The sequence below is a fragment of the Gorilla gorilla genome, chromosome 21 (assembly GCF_029281585.2).
Source record: "Gorilla gorilla gorilla isolate KB3781 chromosome 21, NHGRI_mGorGor1-v2.1_pri, whole genome shotgun sequence".
NCBI lineage: Eukaryota > Metazoa > Chordata > Mammalia > Primates > Hominidae > Gorilla > Gorilla gorilla.
Window position 1 is genome coordinate 30,272,405 of NC_073245.2, and position 20,387 is coordinate 30,292,791.

At 40.4% G+C, this 20,387-nt stretch overlaps 1 protein-coding gene and 1 long non-coding RNA gene across 14 annotated transcripts in view; one reads left to right on the plus strand and one right to left on the minus strand.

The window, feature by feature from the left end:
- The window catches only part of CFAP61 (cilia and flagella associated protein 61), a 306,901-nt gene that overhangs the window by 216,139 nt on the left and 70,375 nt on the right, over window positions 1-20,387 (plus strand). For 10 of the 13 annotated variants that reach the window (XM_063702312.1, XM_063702315.1, XM_019017258.4 and 7 more), the window contains 2 exons: window positions 8,156-8,448; window positions 19,561-19,888. In XM_063702312.1, coding sequence (XP_063558382.1) covers window positions 8,156-8,448; window positions 19,561-19,888 — 621 coding nt within the window. Of the gene's footprint in view, window positions 1-8,155; window positions 8,449-19,560; window positions 19,889-20,387 lie in introns of those variants that run through there. The other 3 variants (XM_063702319.1, XM_063702320.1, XR_010132305.1) reach the window with 2 other exon arrangements.
- LOC109024379 (uncharacterized) lies at window positions 2,388-6,566 on the minus strand. Its single transcript, XR_002003881.3, has 3 exons — window positions 6,458-6,566; window positions 3,850-3,928; window positions 2,388-2,622 (listed from the first exon to the last, which is right to left on the minus strand). It is a non-coding gene; the product is annotated as an uncharacterized lncRNA (long non-coding RNA).

Here is a 20,387-nt window from a genome sequence, read left to right on the forward strand (position 1 = left end):
AAAATTCCACTGCATGCATCATCGAACAAAGCCTTTGTTATGTTATATCTAATATATTCTTCCCTTTTTATTCAGCAGAGCAGAACGGGACAGGTCACATTTTGGGCATAGAAATCTTATGCTTTGACTTCTAAAAAGTAAAAAGCGCGTTGTCTGGTTCTATTCGTGGGCTATATATATATATACACACACATATATATACACGTATGTGTATATATACATATATATTTCATTAAAATACAAAAGAATAGGTCAATATGCATAGACATAATTTAAAATATATAAACTATAAAATGTAACATACACATATATGTATATGTGTATATATATATATATATATATATATATATATATACACACACACACACATATATATAGACAGAATCTTGCTCTGCCATCCAGGCTGGAGTGCAGTGGTGCAATCTAGGCTCACTGCAACCTCTGCCTCTCAGGCTCAAGTGATTCTCCTGCCTCAGCCTCCTTAGAAGCTCAGGTGACAGGCATGCACCACCATACCCGGCTAATTTTTGTATTTTTAGTAGAGATGGGGTTTCACCATGTTGGCCAGGCTGGACTCAAACTCCTAACCTCAAGTGATCTTCCCGCCTTGGCCTCCCGAAGTGCTGGGATTACAGGCATGAGCCACCACGCCTGGCCTGTTTTTTAATGAGTGTTTATTTCACAATTTATTAATAATCGGTGATCGCTACTTAAAAATGTTTCATTATCTAGTTATTTGCTGAAGATATTTACCCATATAAAATGCCAGTTGGAGTATATTTTAGTAACGTGTTACATATCCATCTGCAAGTGTACTGCAGTGCTGTGAGACCTGATTTTGAAATAGACTCACAGGGTTTGAGTCCTGGTGACCCACCTGCTTGCCATGTGACCTTGAGCTCAAGATTTAACCTCTCTGTACCTTGTTTTCTGGATAAAATGATAAACCCTGTTTCACGGGCCTGTTGTGAGGATGAATGAGTCATATGTAACCACTGTATGTCTCTTTTGAAGCAGAAAAAGGAAACATAATTATTCATTAAAATACAAAAGAATAGGTAAATATGCATAGACATAATTTAAATTATATAAACAATAAAATGTAACATATAATTCTTGTTTTTCTGGCCTTAAAAATATAATAACTGTGAAGAAAACTTCATGTTAATATTGTGTGCATAAATCCTGAATTTATTTCTTATACTCTTGAGATCTAACTTCATGGCCAGACCACCAGACCAGCAAATCTTTCCCTCCAAGTCCTGATTCTCTCATTGGAGAAGCTTTATCTTTATAGCATTTAGCATGACCATGAAATGGCAGCAGAGCACAATTTCCAGATGTTTTAAAGTCAAGCACTCAGTTCAAAAGAAGAAAATGACTTTTTAGCATCTACTAAAAATAATTTCTTTAAAAGTTGTCCCATTACTTTTAGGGTACATCTATGACTAAAAGAATTAGCACTTTATTTTACTTCTTGAACTTAATAGGGAAATCAACTTAGTTTTCCTTTCCTACGAAGTCATTTTACCTTTAATTACTTGTTTTCTAACTCCTGAAACTGTTACATACTGCCTTTAGGAACCAGGATTATGAAACTGGCATTTTTCCCCCTTGATTAACATAAATTGAAGAACTTCCTGCATCTTGGTGTATTATTCTTTTTTTTTTTTTTTTTTTAAAGACAGAGTCTGTCTCTGTCACCCCCCAGTGGCACAATTGTGGCTCACTGCAACCTCCGTGCCCTGGGTTCAAATGATCCTCCTACCTCAGCCTCCCGAGTAGCTGGGACTACAGGCATGATCCACTATGCCCAACTAATTTTTGTGTGTTTTTAGTAGAGATGGGGTTTCACCATTTTGGTCAGGCTGGTTTCAAACTCCTGACCTCAAGTGATCTGCCAGCTTCTACCTTTCAAATTGCTGGGATTAGAGGTGTGAGCCACCACACCCAGCCCCAAGTTGAAACTTTAAAATGTGATCGCCTTATGTGCATGGTCACTGTCAAAGTTGCTGATTTGTTCATTTACACCTTGAGAGGCCAAGGTGAGAGGATCACTTGAAGCCAGGATTTTGGAAGCAGCCTGGTCAACATAGCAAGACCCCATCTCTACAAAATTTTTTTTTTAAAACTAGCCAGGCACAGTGGCACGTGGCTGTAGTCCCAACTACTCAAGAGGCTGAGGCAGGAGGATTGCTCGAGCCCAGGAGTTCGAGACTGCAGTGAGCTATGGTTGTGCACTACACTCCAGCCTGAGTGACAGCAAGACCCCATCTTAAAACAAAACAAAAACAAAAAGCAAAAAGATCATCTCTACATTTCTACCAACATTTTAATTGGCAAGTGCTAGTTCCCTTCAGTCTGAAGTGGGGAATTGACAGCTCACTCAGATATTGACTGCATCATCACCTTCCGTCTCTCTCTCCCCTGTTGGGCTGTTGATGCTGGCACCCTCCTTCCTCTAGGAAGCACCCTTGCACATTCTGTTTCAAAGGCTGCCACTGGTTAGCAGTGCGAGAATGACTTCGGGCTCCTTCTTGCTTGCCAGCTTTAATTTTCGGAGCTTCCACACAGTCGCCTTTTTACGGGTGCTCTGCCTGCACCCTACTGCCCATCTCAGATCTCCAATCAGAGTAATGCACGATTTATTCGCTAAAAGGAGCAGCAAAGATTGGTCTTCCATGAAAACTGCCATGGTTATATTCCCTTATCCTTTATGGGGAATCCACCCGGAGTGTTCTTATCATTTGTTATTTGCCATTTGAAAGTGGGGCAGCCCATCCTTTACCTCTGTCACCTGTTAAATCGAGAGCAAAAGCTGGTCATTTCTCACTGTTAGGTAAGCTGATCTGGGAAGGAAACAGTGACTAAATCTTTTAGCATAAAACTGATATCCAGGGGAAATCATCAGTTTTTCCACTCTACTTCTTTTATATGTGTCTAGAAACTTCAAAAACAGTGTATGTGATATTCCGGTAATGTGAAGGAAGGTTCCATGAGTTATAAAGTACACAATGGTAGGTATACATGAATTAAATTCATCTCTAATATGGACATACTATATATCCAGAAAATTAAAATTTAAATAAATAAATTCATATTTAATTAACTGAAGTTTTCCGGCTTATTAAAAGCATGCTGTAGGCCAGTGTGGTGGCTCATGCCTATAATCTTAGCACTTTGGGAGGCCAAGATAGGCAGATCACTTGAGGCCCAGAGTTCACTACCAGCCTGGCCAACATGGTGAAACCCCATCTCTATTAAAAATATAAAAATTAGCCAGGTGTGGTGGTGGGTGCCTGTAGTTCCAGCTACTCAGGAGGCTGAAGCATGCCAGGAGGCAGAAGTTGCAGTGAGCCGAGATGGTGCCACTGCACTCCAGCCTGGGCTACAGAGTGAGACTCTGTCTTGAAATAAATAAATTAATTAATTAAAAAATAAAATAAAAGCATGCTATCAAAGAACATATGTCATAGGCCCCCCATAACTGGGGCTATCTCACCTGTCTATACAGCTATCACGCTGTTCTGTGCCAGTGGAGGCCCAGACACCCCCTGCACATACTGGGATACATAACTGTCAGCCCCAACACCTCCCTCAGGCACAGCCAACAGAGTGTCCCCCAGCTCCGGTCATTATTCACTTGCCCTCGGTTCGTCCCACCCAGCAGCTGCTTTCTCTCACATACTTTTAAACACTTTCTTCCTTCCAACTCTTACCCAGGGATTCAGGAAGATCTGTTTCTCTGAGGCACCTACTGTTTGACTGTGTCTCTGCCCCCCTTTCTTTCTCTCTCCATGTCCTTCCTTCCCCATATCTCCTTCTTGATTCAGCCCAAAATTGACTTACCCGTTGCAAAATGAGTTACCCAACTGCTACTTCCATATAAAATATAAGAAAGCCTGGTCATCCAACGTCACGTTTACATCTAAAAGAAAACCAGGGGTGGAAATCTCTCAAACTTCTACAAATTCCCAGAAGTTATATCAGCCTCCTGAGTAACTAGGACTAGAGGTGCGTGCCATGCTTAAATTTTTTTTTTTTTTTTTTTGTAGAGACAGGGCTATGATGTGTTTCCCAGGCTGGCCTCGAACTCCTGGCCTCAAGCAGTCCTCCTGTCTTGGCCTCCCAAAGTGCTTGGATTACAGGCATGAGCCACTACATTCAGCCCTGTCTTTCTTTAAATAGCACATTAAAGACGTAATTTCTTGTTTCCCTGAGCTTAAATGCCACCAATATGACAGGAGTATTATTTTATATCTATCATTTGTTGTAGGCACACACAATTTTGGTTACATTAGGGACTATGTGGGATTTTATGAGCCTACACTGGAAACCTAATAACCAGATCTAACATTGTTAAGGGGAACATATTTCTATCTTACAAATCTCAGGTGTATAGCCCATTCTGTGACTGGATAGTTCTTATAGTGCCAACTTAGTAGTGAATACCAAGCAGAAATATGTGCTGGGAAAATCTGGCTACAGTGAGTCACTTTGTGCTAAATATTTACAGGATCCAAAAGTATGATCCAGCTAGCAGGAAGAAAGTCTTAGGATCAGCAGTCTAATAAATCTCTGACATATATCCACGTATCTGGTCAGGAAATAGTACTATGGTGATAATTACAGTCACATCCAGTATAGGCCAGGCACTGTGCTAGGCTCCAGGGATAACATGATGGGAAGGGCAAACATGGGCCTTACAGTCCAAACAAGTCATCTCGCTGCGAAGCCTGGCTGTAGCCTGGCTGCGTAGGCCATGGTGAGTGCTGGGAAGGAAAGGTGGAGACCACCCACAGGCCTGCTGGGGCCTCACCTGCCTGGAGGCTGGACAGTCTGTGGGGCCCAGATATAGCTATGGGCAGCCTGAGGCCTTGACATGGGCTCTTCAGAAGCACTGGTTCCAGCTCATCCATATTAGTAAATTACTCTGATAAATGTAAGTAATCATATTTTTAAACCAGTTTGATTCGTCCCAAAATGAATAATCAAAGTCTTTGTCTACTAGGCTTTTTTCTGGAGGGGGCCCCAAAATATAAGACTTTGGTTATTCTAAGAGTTATCACCATGCTTATATTTTGCTGTATGACAACATTATATATGGGCATTTGAGTGAAGCCCATGTTATTGTTCACAGTTCTAAATGCTATTGTTATCAATAATGATAACAATATGAGGGATTATGTATAAAAGTACCTAACTTTGTGCCTGGCATAGAGGAGTCCAGAGATAAACATGAACTGGATCTAAAAATCCTTTACAAAGTAAATGTGAGCAGTGCTGCAGAAAGAACTCACAACTGCACAAAGATTATGAAAAGAATAATCTCCCACAGAATGGAGACATTTAAAGGCAAGAAATTGGGCCAGACGCAGAGGCTCGCGTCTGTAATCCCAGCACTTTGGGAAGCCAAGGTGGGGCGATCACTTGAGGTCAAGAGTTCAAGACCAGCTTGGTGAACATGTCAAAACTTCGTCTCTACTAAAAATACAAAAATTAGCCTGGCATAGTGGCGCGGGCCTGTAATTCCAGTTACTCAGGAGGCTGAGGTGGGAGAGTGGCTTGAACCTGAAAAGTGGAGGTCTCACTGAGCTGAGATCGCGCCACTGCACTCCAGCCTGGGCAACAGGCGAGACTCTGTCTCAAAAAATAAAAATGAAAATTAAAAAAAAGGCAAGAGGTGGACCTGGTCAAGAATAGTAGGCCATCTTACATATTAATAACTAGTTTTTATCATGTTTTGTTATATTTGTGGAAGGATGTGATTTGACCTGTAACATGTTCTTATTTATTTAATATAACATTATATTATCACGGCATTCTACTGTATTTTATGGGAAATGAAAGAACTATAACTAGTCATAGAAAGCCTGTTTAAATGAAAAGTTTGAGATGAAATCACGCAGGCAGTCATCTCCCATATGACCATGCTGGTTTGCACTGCTGGTCAGTAAATATTCATCCTTCTCTCCCTCCTGTGTGGGCAGAGTGGACGTCCTCACTCCCGTGCTCATGGGCATGACCATGACACTTGCTTTGGCCAATGGGATGTTAGTGGATATGATGTGGGCGGAGGCTTGACATGTGCCTGGGCCCTTGTGCTTGCCTTTCTGTGCACCTGCATTTCACCATAGCTAGCAAATGCCTCAGGTAGCTGTCAATCCAAGCAGGATGAAACACACATGGTGCAAACAAACCCAGCCACAACCTAGAGCCAGATCAGCTGACATCAGTCCACCCAGAGGTGTGTAGACCACCCACAACGTGCTTCTTGTTTGACATTGAGTTTTGACGTGGTTTGCTATGCAGCATTACTATGATGATAACTGACTCTTAAGACAACCGAAGTCTCATCTTTTTGTTAAACATAAAGGTAGCCAAAACTGTTTAGAAGTCACATTATCTAGAAATAAACCTGTAGTTTTGAAATCAGAGATTTTACAAAATGTATTACCTTTGGAATTGAAAAGTATCATCCTCTCCAGCTGCCTGCAGTCCGTGGACCACCCTTGCTGGATCAGACACCTCTCCAAACCCCAGCAGCACCACAGGCCCAGTTTTCCATGAGCCTGTGAAGAATAAGCCCAGCTCACAGTAGAGCTGCTAACAGCCATCATGCAAGAGACCAGAAAACACAAAATCCTTAGCTGTGTGAGACCTAAACACACTTACATTCGTTCAACTGAAAATGAATATTGTTTTGGCTTGCCTATTTCAAAAGGACAGAAGACCTAAAACCTTTTATAGTTTTCGGTTCAAGTTTTGCCTTTCCTTGCAGGCTGATTCTTTGTTGTGCCAGACAGCCAAGATCCATGTTTCGCAGCAGCTGGGAGCCTCAATAATTTAAGCAAAATGTTGCCTCTTTCAGCCAAGGAAAATGCAGCTCACCAAGGAATGTTGCATTGGAGCATCTGAACAGAGTGGGGGTCATAGCCATAGAACTGTCCTAGCGTCCTAGCGAGGGCAGGAATGGAGAGACCCCACTCCCTCACTTCAGCGCCTTCTTGGCTTTCCATAGATGAAGAGCAGGGAGTATGGGAGAACTTTCTAGATGCTGTTAGCTTCCAAGAAGCCATCTGAAAGTTACTGTAGTTTATTTTTCCTAAGCAAACAAGACAAGCCATCACACTTCCTTTCAACTTTGGATTGAAAACAATTTGGGCATGATTCCCTCAACCAAATTGAATTAATACACTTGCCATTTATTTTGGCTTGTAAAATTCCTTTTCGTATTATTTCGTGAACAGGAGAAAAACAGAGAGACATTCAACGAAGTGTACATTTTGTGGTAAAATTGGTATATCTTACCTGGAAAATGAGTCTACAGCAGTTTATTTCTTTGTGAAAATTTGAAAATGCCAATTCAATGTCAGAAATAGCATATACTACATTTCATTAATTTAATAGTGTCATTGATCTTAAAACTGCTAAAATAGTAGAATAGCATATGTAATTGCTTCTGTAGTCTTTTTGAGAAATGTAAATAGTGTAGACTATCATCAAAATGCTCTTACACAAGGGAAATCTGTCAAGATTATTTTGTGATTTTATTTTTGCTAACAAAAATACTGTCTTTCAGTCCCTCTAGCTAGGTCTTGACACATTATATTCTAAAAATCAGGGTTGAATCTTTGTAAAATTATCTGGTGAAAAGCAGAATGTTCTGGCCTTTAATTCTCAAAAAAGGGAAAACTTCCTTGAAATCAATCCAGTTCAACATTTAAATATTAAAATATCAGTAACATCATGAGCATGAATATTTTTTACCATTGCCTTTTTGTCTGTAAGGAAGAACTAGTATACATTGCCAACATTAGTAATTTGGTTTCCTTAATAAGTATAGCAAATTGGGAACAAAAGCAAGATAAAAGGTTTTTTTCTAGACAGTTTCTTTCAGCCTAATTTCAACTTCAAATTAGAGGAACATAAATGAATGTCCTACTTCTGCATTAAAAGTACTTGACTACTTTGTGGGATGTTTTGTGCTGATTCTTTACTAAATGATCTTGGTCGCCGTTGCTAGGTAACACCGCTGGCTTCCTGCAGCTGAAAAATGAGAGGGTTATACGGAGCAATTCGGCATTATTAGCATTTGACTAAGGTTTTTTGGTTTTCTGAACTGTATATCTTAGCGTTTTCCCTTCTTTCCTAGGGAATATCATTGTCTATGGGAATACAATTGATACTTACACCACCGTGGAGACGCTCTTAAACCTTGGCGTGAGCGGCAGCCGCATCCACCTCGTGCAGCCCCCGCCCGCCTCCACCATCACCTGCATCAACAACTACTCGGTGGAGAGCGCCGTGGCGGACGCGCTAGGAGCCGCGGGAGTCACTATGTACCGGGATGCGATTCTGGCCCAGTGGAATGACGGCCTGCACCCAGACCCCATCTACAGCGCCTCCTTCACCACACCCACCAAGCCTTTCAGACTCCAGTGCTCTGTAAGTGGGTCCCTGCAAACCTCACTCACCAGCCAGGGACAGAGGACATCTCCAAGGGATTTGGGGGTCTGGAAGATTGCGGGCAGTGAATTTGTAGTACCAGATGTTGGATTTTGTTTTCTGTGTGTTCAGATTACCTCTTGCTGGGTAACAACCCACCCCAGACTCAGTGGCATAAAGCAACAACAACCGTTTATTATTCTTATCTCTCCTGGTTTTTTATTATTATTTTATTATCCTTATCTCTTCTGGCTTTGGCCAGACTCAGCTGGGAAGTTCTCACTTGAGGTCGCTTATGTGGCTGAAGTCAGCAGTGGGTGGGCTGGAATTGTCTCAAAAGCATAGTCACTCACATGTCTGGCTGTCGATCCTGAATCAACTTTAGTGGAGATTTTCACCAGAACACTTAGAAGTGGCCCCTTCATGGGACTGGCTTCCTCACAACATGGTGGTTTGGGTCTGAGGGTAGAGCGGAGAGAGAGGCAGTGTCAGCTGTGTCACCCTGGATGACCTGGCCTCTGAGATCAAGCAGCATTCCTCCCACCACATTCTATTTGCTAGAGGCAAGTTGCCAGGATCAGCCCATATTCAAGGAGTGGAAAATTAAACCCTGCCTGTTGGTGGAGGTCAAAGATTTGAATGGAGAACGCTTCTCTTTACGGAGAGCTTGCCATGCCCCAGGACATTCTGTCACCTCATCAGGACAGCTCTGTAAAGGGAAGTATCCCCAGTTTACAGAGGAGAACACTGTGGCTCTAGGTCAGTGGCACTGCTGGTTCCCTGCCCAGCCCAAGGTCTATGCTGCCATTAACCTCTGAAGATTCTGGCAACAGCAGTGGTGAGTCTTTCCCCATGACACACAACTTCTGGCAATGTGTATAGAGAGAGCACTTTCCTTTCCAGGTGGGTGACACCCCACCTTCCAGCCTGCACCTTCAGAGTTTTCAGCTTAGGAGGTTAGTAGAAGCCCTCAGGGAGGGAAGGAGGGAAGGGGCCGGTCCATCTCACTGAGAAGCAGGGGAACCTTGCTCGAAGGGGAGGCTGAGGTCGGTATGAGGATAATGGTTGTGTAGGTCAAGGGTGTGTGTTAACGGCTGTGATAAAGAATGCCTGCTAACATCCAGTGGGCAAGCCATTTAGGGGCAGGCATTCACAGCAGGCCCTTACCTAGGAGTAGGGGGTGATCAGCCTAAGTCAGGGCTTCTCACTCAGGCGCTGCTAAGGATTGAGAATGGTGGCTCCTCACCCCTACCCCAACCCAGAACTCAAAGGACAGGGGCTCAAAGCAGACCACTAAAAAAGACTAAAAAGGAAGATTTTTTTTTTAGAATCTCTCATTTTATCCTGAGATCCATGGAAATTGTGTATTCTACTCTGTAGTTCATTCATTTATTCATTCATTCCATAAATATTTATTGAACACCTGCTAGGTCCCAGGCTCTGTCCTCGATGTTAGGGATGTAACAGTGAAAAAGGCAGGACAAGTCCACTTTATTTTAAAAAGTGATACTGTCTATACATGTATGTCATGACACCTATTTAAGACAGGAAATATCAAAATATTTTTGCACAAATTTTCCCTCAAAAATGGCAAACCTGGAAGATTGCCACGTTTATTCTGGAGCACCTCTAGAGGTGAGTGTGTGCCTTGTTCAGGAAGCAGAGGCCTGAGAAAACCTCCGCAAACATCCCATTGGATAGCAGCTCTTCTGACCTTCACTTTCCTATTCAGATTAGAATCAAACTCCTGACAAAAACATCTGGCAAATTAAAGACCCTCGAACACATGAGGAGTAAGGGCAGCAACCCTCCTCACAAAGTTGAAAACCCACATATAGCTTTTGACTCTCCAAAAACATAGCTACTAAAAGCCTACTGTTGACCAGAAGCCAAACTGATCACATAAACAGTTGATTATATGAAAATATATTTTGTATTTTATATGTATTGTATACTCTATCCTCGCAATAAAGGAAACTAGAGAAAAGAAAATGTTATTAAGACAATCATAAGGAAGAGAAAATATATTTATTCTTCATTAGGTGGAAGTGGATCATCATAAAGATCTTCGTCCTCGTTGTCTTCACGTTGAGTAGGCTGAGGAGGAGAAGGAAGAGGAGGGGTGGGTCTTGCTGTCTCAGGGATGGCAGAGGCAGAAAAAAAATCTATGCGTAAGTGACACACAGTTCAAATCCATGTTGCCCAAGGGTCAGCTGTAACCTCAACTGTCTTGATCCAAGGCACCTTCCTGCTACATGTTCATCGTAACACCGTCTGAGTCAGACATTGGCTTGTTTGCTGTTGTATTCTTTCTCCTACCTTCCCTGGTCTGCTTGGTCTCACAAAGAATGGCCCCTGCAGATGACATTTCCCAGGTTCCATTATTCTCTGATTTTCATCTCTATTTGGCCAATAATTTGTACCTGTGGGAGATTAAACATGGGAAGCGGGGAGTCAGGGTAGGTATCTCTCATACTGTCTGCTTTGGGCAGCATCTGTCAGGGCATTAAGCACTTTTTGGTGGGGATGAATATGTCCATCCTCTTCACTGTGGTCTTGGTGTCGTGAGTTGAATTACATCCCCCAGAAAGATATGTTGATGTCCTGACCCCCAGTACCAGTGAACATGACCTTATTTGGAAATAAAACCTTTGTCAATGTAAGCAAGTAAAGAGAAAGTCATCCTGGATCAAGGTGGGCCCTAAATCCGATGGCTGGTGTCCTTAAATAGAGAGATTTGATGGAATATAGGGACACGCAATGAAGAAAACCTCACGACAGTGGAGGCAGAGGTTGGTGTGATGGCAGCTGCAAGTTATGGAATGGCAGGAATTGCTAGCAACCGCCAGGAAGTAGGAAGAGGCAGGGAAGCCTTCTTCCCTAGAGCCTCTGGAGGGAGCATGTTCCTGACAATACTTGGATTCTCCAGAACTGTGAGAGAATAAATTTCTCTTGTCTTGAGCTACCCAGTTTGTGGTACTTCATTACAGCAGCCCTAGGAAACTAAAGCAGGTGATGTCACAGTGTATGTACCTACTAAAACTATGATGTTGATAACCAGAATCATATATTATATACTGTTTTTCTATTTGGCTTCATTTACTCAGCATGGTGATTTTGAGATTCCATATAGTTCCATGTATCAATAGTTCATTCTTTTTTATGGCTAAGTAGTATTCCATTATATGGATATATCTCATTTTGTTTATTCATTTGCCTGCTATGCACATTCTGGTACATGCCTTTGTGTGGATAATATTTTTATTTCTCTTAGCTATAAACCTAGAGAATGTCTAAGTCATATGGTAGGTGAATGTTGACCTTTTTAAGAAGTTGCCATGTTGCTCTCCAAAGTAGCTATACCATTTTACATTTCCATCAGCAATGTATGAGAGTTCCAGATACTCCACGTTCTTGTCAGCACTTGGTGTTGTCAAATTTTAGTCACTCTTGTGGGTGTGGCATGGTGTGTCGTTGTGTTTTTTTTAATTTATGCTTTCCTGACGATTAATTATGTTTGGTATCTTTTCATTTTTTTAGTAGCCATTAGTATTTCTCCTTTTTGTGAAATGTTCAAGCTATTATAAATCTATTTAAAATTTTGAAATTTCCAGTTGATCACTGCAAGTTTACAAAATGCAATTTATTTTGTGTATAAACATTGTAACTTGAAAATGCTAAATTCTCTTATTAGCTTTTGTAGTTGTTTTTTAGGTCCATAAACATATCATGCAAATAGAGGCAGTTTTACTACTTCTTTTCTGATATTTAGGTCTTTTATTTCAGTTACTTGCTTTATTCTACTCACTAGGACCTACAGTGCAATGTTTAATAAAAGTGGGGGAAATAGACATCCTTGCCTTGTTCCATATCCCAGAGAGAACTTTCAGGCTTTCACTATTAAATATGAGATAATTTGGCTGTGGATTTTTCTTTGGTGCTTTTTATCAGACTGAAGAAGTAACCTTCCATTCCTAGTTTGTTTAGAGGTTTTTATCATGAACGGCTGTTGAATTTTGTTAAGTGAATTTTCCATATTTCTTAAAAAGAAATATGGAAATTTTCTTCTTAATTCTTTAATACAGTGAATTACATTGATCGATTTTTGAAAATGTTCAGCCAGCCTTAAATCTCTGGAATGAACCCTAATTGGTCATAATGCGTTATCTTTCTATATATTCCTAAATTTTATTTGCCAATATGTTTTAAGAATTTTTGAAACTATTTTGCAACTATATTCATGAGGGATGTTGATATAGAATTTTCTGTTTCAGTAATGTCCTTGTAAGGTTTTGGTGTTCAAGCTGTGTTGGCCTTATAAAAAAATTCGGGCAATGTTCCCTCCTTGTTTATTTTCTGAAAAAGTTTGTGCAAGATTGGTATTTTTTCTTTCTTGGACGTTTGACAGAATTAACCAGTGAAACAATCTGGGCATGGAGTTTATATTGTTGAAAGGCTTTTGATAACAAATTCATTTTTTTAACTAGATATAAGGCTACTCAAATTTTCTGCTTCTTCTATAAATTTTTGTAAGTTGTAATTTTTAAGAAATTTGTCCATTTCATTTACATTTGTCAAATTTGTTGGCATTAAGTTTTTCACATATTATTTTGTTATCTATTTGATGTCTAGGATCTGTAGTAATAACCCCTCATTTATTTCTGATATTAGTGAATTGTGTTCAGTCTCTCTGACCCTCTCTCTGTTTGCTGCCAGTCTCTCTGTCTCTGACTCTCTCTCTTTCTCTCTCTCTCCCAGTGTAGATAGGGGTTTGTCAATTTTATTGATCTTTTTCAATTAACCAGCTTTTGAGTTTGTTAATTTTCTCTATTATCTGTCAGTTTTCTCCTCTATTGATTTCTGCTCTTAATTATTTTCTTCCTTCTTCTTGCTTTGGATTTACTTTACCCTTCTTTTTTCTAGTTCCTTAAGGAAGAGCCTTAAGTCGTTGATTTATATAAGCATTTCAGCATAAGTTTTCCATTATCTTTGAGCTGCATCCCATAAACTCATATGTTAACTTTTAATTATCACTTAATTCAAAATATTTTCTAATCTCCCTGTGATTTTTTATTCAACCTTGGATTATTTAGAACTGGATTCTCTAATATTCAAATATCTAAGGTTTTCCTAAATATTATATTTTTAATTGATTTCTAGTGTAATGCTGTTGTGATCAGAGAACAGTGTTTTAAGATTTAGAGCCAGGGACGGTAGCTCACACCTGTAATCCCAGAACATTGGGGGACCGAAGTGGGCAGATCACTTGAGGTCAGGAGTTCAAGACCAACCTGCCCAACATGGTGAAACCCTGTCTCCACTAAACATATGAAAATTAGCCAGGCATGGTGGTGCATGCCTGAAATCCCAGTTACTCGGGAGGCTGAAGCAGGAGAATCGCTTGAACCTAGGAGGTGGAGGTTGCAGTGAGCCCAGATGGCGCCATTGCACTCTAGCCTGGGCGACAGAGCAAGACCCTGTCTCAAAAAAAAAAAAAAAATTATTGAGACTTGTTTTATGTCCAAGCATATGGACTAACTTTGTAAACATATAAGGAATATGTATTACGTATTATGTGCTTGTTGAGTTTAATGTTAGTTCAATATGGTTGACGGTGATGTTCGACACTCGTAAGTCTTTACTGATATTTTTATCTCATTCTATTAATTGCTGAGAGAAGGGTATTAAAATCTGTTACTATTATTGTGGAAGTCTCTGTTTTTCCTTTTAATTCTTTTGATTTTTGCTTTATCTTTTTGGGGGCTCTGTTATTAAGCCCATGAGCATTTATAGTTGTTATATCTGCCTTGTGAATTGTACCTTTTATCATTATGAAATGTTCCTCTTTATCTCTGATATTTAATAATATCCCTTATCTTAAGGTCCAGATTATCTGATACTAATATGACCATTCCATTCTTCTTGTGCTTACTGTTTACATGATATATTTCCAATCCATTTACTTTCTACTTATCTGTGTCTTTGTGTCTAAAGTGTGTCTCTTGTAGGCATCATAAAGATTAGATTAATATTTTTAGTGCTGCATGACAAATTGCCACAAATTTAGCAGCTTAAAACAACATCCATTTACTAGTTTATATCTCTAGTCAGAAATGCAGGCAAGGTGTGGCTGGCTTCTCTGCTTAGGGACTCTTAAGGCTAAAATCAAGGTGCCAATCAGGCTGCATTCTGTCTGGAGCTTGAATTCCTCTTCCAAACTTGTGTGATAGTAATAGAAGTTAATTCCTTGCAGCTGAGGACAGAGGTCCCCACTTCCTTGCTGGCCCAGCCAGGGGCTACTCTCAGCTCCTAGAAGCCATTCCTATTTCTTGCCTCATGGCCCCTTCCATCTTAAATCCAGCAACAGAGAATCTTACTCATGTCAAATTCCCTTCACATTTCAAATCCTTCTTCAGAAAAAGCCTGGTCCCTTTTAAGGTTTACCTGATCAGGTCAGACCCACTGAGCATGATCTCCCTGTCTTAAAGTCACATGTGCCATATAACATCACCTTACACATTCACAGTTCATGCTTGTACTTAAGGAAGAGGTGGAATCTTGGGAACCATCTTAGACTTCTGCCTACCACATGCTTTTTATCCTTTCTATCTCTGCATTTTATTTAAAGTACTTAGACCGTTAATATTTAATGTAATTACTGATATGGTTAGATTTAGGTCTACCATTTTATTATTTGTTTACTGTTTGTTCCCTCTTCTTTCTTTTCTGTTCCCCCTTGCCTGCTTTCTTTAGGATTATTAGAGTATTTTTTAGTAGTCTATTTCAATTGGCTTTTTATTTTATTTTATTTTATTTTGAGATGGAGTCTCGCTTTGTTGCCCAGGCTGGAGTACAGTGGCTCGATCTCAGCTCACTGCAAACTCCTCCTCCCAGGTTCACGCCATTCTTCTGCCTCAGCTTCCCGAGTAGCTGGGACTACAGGCAGCTGCCACCACACCCGGCTATTTTTTTTTATTTTTAGTAGAGACGGGGTTTCACCGTGTTATCCAGGATGGTCTCGATCTCCTGACTTCGTGATCCACCTGCCTCAGCCTCCCAAAGTGTTGGGATTACAGGCGTGAGCCACCGTGCCCGGCCTTCAATTGGCTTTTTAACTATATCTTATCTTTTAGTAATTGCTCTATAGATTATAATACACATCAGCAATCTTTCATGTTCAATAGAGTTAATATTGTACCATTTCACATAAAATGTAAAAACCTTGCAGCTATGCAGTTCCTTCTCCCCATATTCTGGATGTCTATTTTGTTAACAGCCATCCTGTATATTACATCTACAAACATTGAAAAATCAGTAAGGCAATATTGTAATCTTTGTTTTAAGGTCATATATATTTTGAAGAATTAAAAAGAATAGTCTTTTATAGATACCCAGATATTTACTAATTTTCTTGTTCTATCTTCCTTTTTGAAAATCCAAGTCTTCCTTCAGCCTAAATGAGCTTCAGAGCATTTATTGTATTGTAAGTCTGCTAAAAAGTAATTCTTTAGTTTTGCTCCATCTGAAAATATATGTTGCTTTCATTCTTAACGCTTATTTTCACTGAATATAGAATTCTGGGCTTATAGGTTATTTTTTCCCAGCACTTTGAAGATGCTTTTCCACCATCTTCCAACATCCATGCATTTTTGTTTAAAAATCTACAATCATTTAAAACATTCCTCTATATGTCATTTTCCATTGGCTGCTTTCAAGGTTTGCTCTTTATCCTTGGTCTTTAGCAATTTGATGCTGTGGGTATTCTGTGTTTATTATGTCTCTAAGCATGGTTTTTTTTTTTTAATTTGTCTTGTTTGGCGTTCACTGAACTTCTCGAATCCATAAATTTATGATTTTCACTAAATTTTAACAAGTTATTGGCCATTCTTTCTTACCCCATTCTTCTCTCTTCTCTTCCTGGGATTCCAATTACATATCTGTTAAGAGTTTTTTATATTGTTCCCTGGGGCTCTAAGGCTCTGTTTATTTGTTTCAGTCTCTTTTTTCTCTTTCTCACTATTCTTCAAATTGGACAGTTTCTATTCATATAACTTCAAGTTCACTGACTCTTTCCTCTATCATCTCTATTTTTCTATTAGGGCATAAGATGACTGCAGCTCACCGTTTTTTAAAAAACCTCTAAATTGAGGCCAGACACAGTGGCTCACGCCTATAAACCTAGCACTTTGGGAGGCCAAGGTAGGTGGATGGCTTGAGCTCAGGAATTCAAGACCAGCCTGGGCAACATGGTGAAGGCCATCTCTACAAAAAAATACCAAAAAATTAGCCGGGTATGGTGGCAAGCACCTGTAGTTCCAGCTACATGGGGGGCTGAGGCAGAAGGATCTCTTGAACCCGGGAGGTCAAGGCTGCAGTAAGCTGAGATCTTGCCACTGCCCTCCAGCCTGGGTGACAAAGTGAGACCCTGTCTCAAAAAAAAAAAAAACCAAAAACAAACAAAAAAAGACTCTAAATTGAATACCTGTATGTGGAAATGGAGAGAAAAAGTAATTGAAAAAGCAAACTTAAAAAAAAAAAACACCTCTAAAATAAGGGAAATTATCCCCATCCTGGTCATTTCTCCAAGTTTTTACTGTAATACACAAGCTACCCAAACTTTTAAATACTAATAAGAATAATCTTATATCAGAGTTTATAGTTATTATCAGTGGGATTCATCTCAGGAGGTTATACCACCAAGGCAGAAGCAGAACTCTCTTGAAATTGATGTTTTGTCCCCACATCAAAGCCTCTCCACATCCTGCCTGATAGTGGCGCCTCCTGGGCTCTTAGCAGGTGGTCCAGCCTCCAGCCAGGTTAGGATGCAGTGACACTGGCTCTCAAGGCAGACTTTCCCATCTTGTTGGCATTCATCTCTCCAATTAGATCATGCGCTCCATGCTTATGTTTTTCACCAAGATGTTCTAGAGACCTTGCACAGTGCCTGGGACAAGAAGTGTTTGTCTGAATGCATGAATGAATGAAGTTTATCAGACTACTGACTCCCACCCTTCTCCCTAGCTAACCAAGGAGTTTTGCTCTCCTTAATCAGAATTATCAATATAAGTAGTCTTGAAATATGTACTCAGAACATCAGTGTGGCCAGCCATTACCACTTCCTGTTTGTACCCAATATGTAGTATTCCACTGGCATTACAGAAGCACATAGGTTGTATTTGCAAGGTCTGTAACTTGTAACACATGTTCTTATTAACAATGTTGGATTTGCTTATTCAGTTTTCACTCCAGTCTACAAACTCCTATGAAACCCCAAATGTAGCCAAAATTGTGAATGCCTACACCAAAAGTGTATAAGTAAACGTTACTGCAATACTGGTAATCTTTAAAATCCAGAAAAACAAGAACTAGTATATTTAATGTACTACTTAAAAAAAAGTAGGCTTAATTAGAAAAAGAAAATTGGGTAGGTAGAAGAACTTCTGTGAGGATGCTGAAGGAGACGTCTAAACATTTTCAAGGGCTCAAGAGGTTGATAGCACTGTTTTTATTTATAATATAAATTCAAATCAGATATCTTTCTATATATTTATCTGGGTAGGAAATCTATTTTTTATAGAAATTGGGAAAGAGAATGAGAAAGCAAAAAAGGAGTGTAGGGAGACAGAAAGATTCAGAATCAGAGAGAGACTCAGAGAAATATATTTTCCTGTGGCCACTGGGTAAGAGTTATAAGACAGAAAAAAAAGAAAAAGACTTGAAAGAAAGAAGCATCCTGGGATGGGATTAGACAACTAAGTGAATAAAGACAGGACAAGGGCACAGAGTGTATCTCCCTGAGGGAGGACCAAGGACATCATAGAAATGATGGATCTGAGTGCCGCTGTCCAATAGAACCTTCTTCAAGATGGAAATAGGCTGTATCTGCACTGCCCAATATGGCAGCCACTAGCCACCTATAGCTAACTGAGCACTTAAAATGGGCTATTGCAACTGAGGAACCGAATTTTTCATTCTATTTAATTTAAATTAATTTAGATGTAAATATTTATAGCCATGCATGACTAGTGGCTACCACAGAATCAGAAAGCCCCCTGAACCATTCACGGGTGTGGGGCAGGAGTACTGAAGGGGCTGGCTACCTCTTGCCCAAGGACAGCTGATGTCTATACAGAATGAAACAGTTGAGGGGGGTAAAGCAGGAATGTGATGGAAGTGGGGAGATGACCATCAGTATGGTTGAGACCCATGTCTTAAGTTCATTTTTAGCATGCTTTTAATAAAGTGGCAGACTGTTTTAGGGAAAGATAAAATCAATTGAGCGTGTTGCAATTGGTCCAACAACTAAAGACAAAAACAACTAACTTGCACTGCTTCAGTGACTTTCAACATCAGTGTGGAAGACGATGTCCAGATGAGCATGAGAAAGCATTGAAATTTGAGCACAGAATGGAGAGGGCATACAAATAATTTCTAAGGAGCATGCAAAGGGGTTGGTGGCCCCTCTGCTTACGGCACCCTCACATAGTGCCTGGCATATGGTAGGTATGCCATAAATATTTCTTGAATGACTCTGTGTCGTATGAGAGCAGGAAGCAACAAGGCAGGAACCCAGACCTAGTAGATACAGAGACTGATGAAGCACCCATCTTCTCTGGAGCATCATATAGGGACAAGCTTACTGAGTTTTAAAAGCTAGCAATGGGCAGTCTGAAAACTGAAGACTGGATGAGATCAACCCAAGAAGGAACCTGCAGAGACCCGAGTGTCAGACACGGGAAGGGGAAGAGGGTGGAGGCTGAGCTAGAGCTGTTCAAAATGTAGGAGCGTGAGGGGAAGGCAGGGTCTGTACAAATGTAAACCCTTTTCCGCCGAAAACCACTCACACTTGTGGGAGATATTTCATCACCTGGCATCCTTCTCTCCACTGGATGAGTGAATTGAGTGAATAAGAGTGACATTTGGGGATCTTAATGTGTTCTTCATATCCAAGACAATCTATCTCTCATACGCACACAAACAACATGATAGTAAACTTTTCGTGTATGTATTTTTGTGCCCCAAATAATAAAATGCCCTGGAGACTAGTCACACTTTTGGGAAGGTAAGACGAAGAGTGATAACTGAATATTGCTGTAATTGTTCACTTCGTAGATGTTCTTCAGCTTCTGTGAGAAGAATGTGGATTATGAAACGTTTAAAGCCCTCAATGATGCATGTCTTGTGTATGACAGTCGACTTGTGATTGATACCAACTTCCACACCAACGACGTAGCCATCAGAGCTGCTGGCTCCCTCACCAAATTCTCCAATAGATACTACTCAAATGAGTGGACTCACAGCAACTTCAGTTCCAAAGAAATTGGCTTTCAGCTGGCAGCAGCTATGCTACATCTCTTTGATCCAACCCTTGAGCCTGTGCCCGAGCCACCAGCTAATCTTGACCGGCTCATCCCCATGTACAAGGGAGCCAAGATTCAAGGTATACGAGTAGGCTTCCTTCTCCTTGACGAAGCCACAGATTAGGTATGGGTCAGCAGTCAGGCCAGCCCTCCAGGTTTCTCTTAGGCTTGGGGAAAAGGCTCCTCCGTACCTCAATGGGTTGCCACAGAGACAGAGAAAGGGTCTATCTAATTTCTGAAGCATTTATTACAAACCTGGAATTATTGTTATTATGGTTCTTTGCATTTGAGCATTTATTATGGACCACATCCTAAATGGGGTTCCCACTTTACAGATAAGAAAACAGACAAGGGAATGATTATTAACTTGTCTGGATGTCTCACAGCTGGAAAATGATGGTTTGCCCTGACATCTTACCCAAAACTTCCATTCTCTCTATAAGTTCAGAGATAAGGAGACCCTTCCAGGCAGCCAGGCCTCAGCCTGCTCTGGGGATGGATAAGCTTAACCATTTGCAGCTGTAAAGCAGTGCACTTTTATCCCATAAACCCTTTTGGCCCCTAAGGAGGAGATGATTT